At 48.1% G+C, this 2263-nt stretch overlaps 1 protein-coding gene across 1 annotated transcript; it reads right to left on the bottom strand.

Annotated features, from left to right (window-relative positions):
• Positions 1–432: 432 nt before the first annotated feature.
• On the bottom strand, positions 433–1635 carry LOC121873390 (transcription elongation factor SPT6 homolog). Its single transcript, XM_042376931.1, has one exon. It carries the CDS (start codon positions 1633–1635, stop codon positions 433–435), a length of 1203 nt encoding a protein of 400 aa, XP_042232865.1.
• Between the last annotated feature and the right edge of the window lie 628 nt (positions 1636–2263).

Raw genomic sequence — 2263 nt, 5'->3', positions numbered from 1 at the left:
TTTAAATAGGAAATCCGTGAAATCACTAATCTTTTAGAAGGGAGATATGTTCCTGCAAAAAAAAATCAACATGTAATATCTCTCGTAAATCCTTTTCAGTGTGAACATTGTATGAAAAAGAAATATTCAAACTAACATGAAAAATAGAAATTCACCCAGTCACAGAGGATGAATGATGCAGGGACACAGGTATTACAGGCACATCCTCTCCCGGTGGTAAAATATCGCTTAAGTGGTCGTCCACCAGATACTTCAGAGAGTTCCCCCAAGAGACGGTGTTAATAAAACTTTGTCTCCAAAATATTCCCAACTGCTGCTGTTACTTAAGACTTATAAAGTTAGTGATCAAGTTAGTGCATTACTCATTTTTCAAGGGAGTTTAGGATGAAGGACAGTCTTTCACCTTAGCCAGCTTCTTCTGTGTATGATGAATTAATCTTTTGAGTGCAATGATCTTAACTCTTTGAGTTCAATAACAAAGGCCCTTGAGTAAGATAACTTAATTCTTTTATACCGCGATCGACATCTGTCGTGTTCCCCATCTGTCGTGTTCCCCTTCTGCCGTGTTCCCCATCTGCCGTGTTCCCCGTCTGTCGTGTTCCCCATCTGCCGTTCCCCATCTGCCGTGTTCCCGCTCTGCCGTGTTCCCGTCTGCCGTGTTCCCTCTGCCGTGTCCCTCTGCCGTGTTCCCACTCGCCGTGATCTGTCGTGTTCCCCATCTGCCGTTCCCCATCTGCCGTGTTCCCGTCTGCCGTGTTCCCCATCTGCCGTCCCCCCTCTGCCGTGTTCTGCCGTGCCCCCTGCCGTGTTCCCCATCTGCCGTGATCTGTCGTGTTCCCCATCTGCCGTGTTCCCATCTGCCGTGTTCCCATCTGCCGTTCCCCATCTGCCGTGTTCCCCATCTGCCGTGTTCCCCATCTGCCGTGTTCCCCATCTGCCGTGTTCCCCATCTGTCGTTCCCCATCTGCCGTGTTCCCATCTGTCGTGTTCCCATCTGTCGTGTTCCCCATCTGCCGCGTCCTCATCTGCCGTTCCCCATCTGCCGTGTTCCCCATCTGTCTTGTTCCCCATGCATTTTACCCCATCTGCCGTTTCCCCATCTGCCGTGTTCCCATCTGTCGTGCCCCATCTGCCGTGTTCCCATGTGCATTTTACCCCATCTGTCGATCCCCATCTGCCGTGTTCCCATCTGTCGTGTTCCCCATCTGCCGTTCCCCATCTGCCGTGATCCCCATCTGCCGTGATCCCCATCTGCCGTGTTCCATCTGCCGTGATCCCCATCTGCCGGATCCCATCTGCCGCCCCATCTGTCGTGATCCCCATCTGCCGTGTTCCCCATCTGTCGTGATCCCCATCTGCCGTTCCCCATCTGCCGTGATCCCATCTGCCGTGATCCCCATCTGCCGTGCTCCCCATCTGTCGTGATCCCCATCTGCCGTGATCCCATCTGCCGTGTTCTCCATCTGCCTGATCCCATCTGCCGTGATCCCATCTGCCGTGCTCCCCATCTGTCGTGATCCCCATCTGCCGTGTTCCCCATCTGTCGTGATCCCCATCTGCCGTGTTCCCCATCTGTCGTGATCCCCATCTGCCGTGTTTCCCATCTGCCGTGTTCCCCAGCTGGTCTTCGCTCATCTAATTTCCACAGATGGTCTCCAGTCTTTTTATCTTTCACGTTGGGCCGTGTGTGTCTCTCTCACTCTGTCTCTCACTGTGAGATATTGCCTTCTCTTCACTTCTTCCTTCGTGGTGATGTTGCCGTCTCGTCTCGCTCTCTTAGGCCAGTATATCATGAAACCATTTTTCTTGTCATGTTGACACCTTACATTATTTTCTTATTATTTTTATTAATTTATGTTATCTCTTATTATTTTATATTGTTCTTTATTACTTATGGCTCCTTATATCTTTATTGTCCTTATTACTTTATTTTGCTATTTATTCCTTATTTATCTTTATTAGTTTATTACGTAATATTACTTATCATACGTTATATATTACTGACCTGCTCGATACCATTATTACTGGAGTCTGGCTAAGACAGTGGTTCTCAACCTGGGGGCCTTGGCCCCCAAGGGAGCCACGGCAAGAATTTTGGGGAGCCACGGCGAGCTGTTATAAACTGTACGTTTCCATATAATGTTGGGAATCTGAATTACACAAAACTTGTATTACTTATTTTGACTTGGCAGAAGAGAATTTTCATTCTTTTTTTGTCATTTTGTTTAATCATAACGACAATCCAATTTTAATATTTACAGAC

This window comes from Homarus americanus, unplaced genomic scaffold (genome assembly GCF_018991925.1).
Source record: "Homarus americanus isolate GMGI-L3 unplaced genomic scaffold, GMGI_Hamer_2.0 scaffold4511, whole genome shotgun sequence".
NCBI classification, from domain to species: Eukaryota; Metazoa; Arthropoda; class Malacostraca; order Decapoda; family Nephropidae; genus Homarus; species Homarus americanus.
This window is presented reverse-complemented; position numbering and strand designations above follow the sequence as displayed.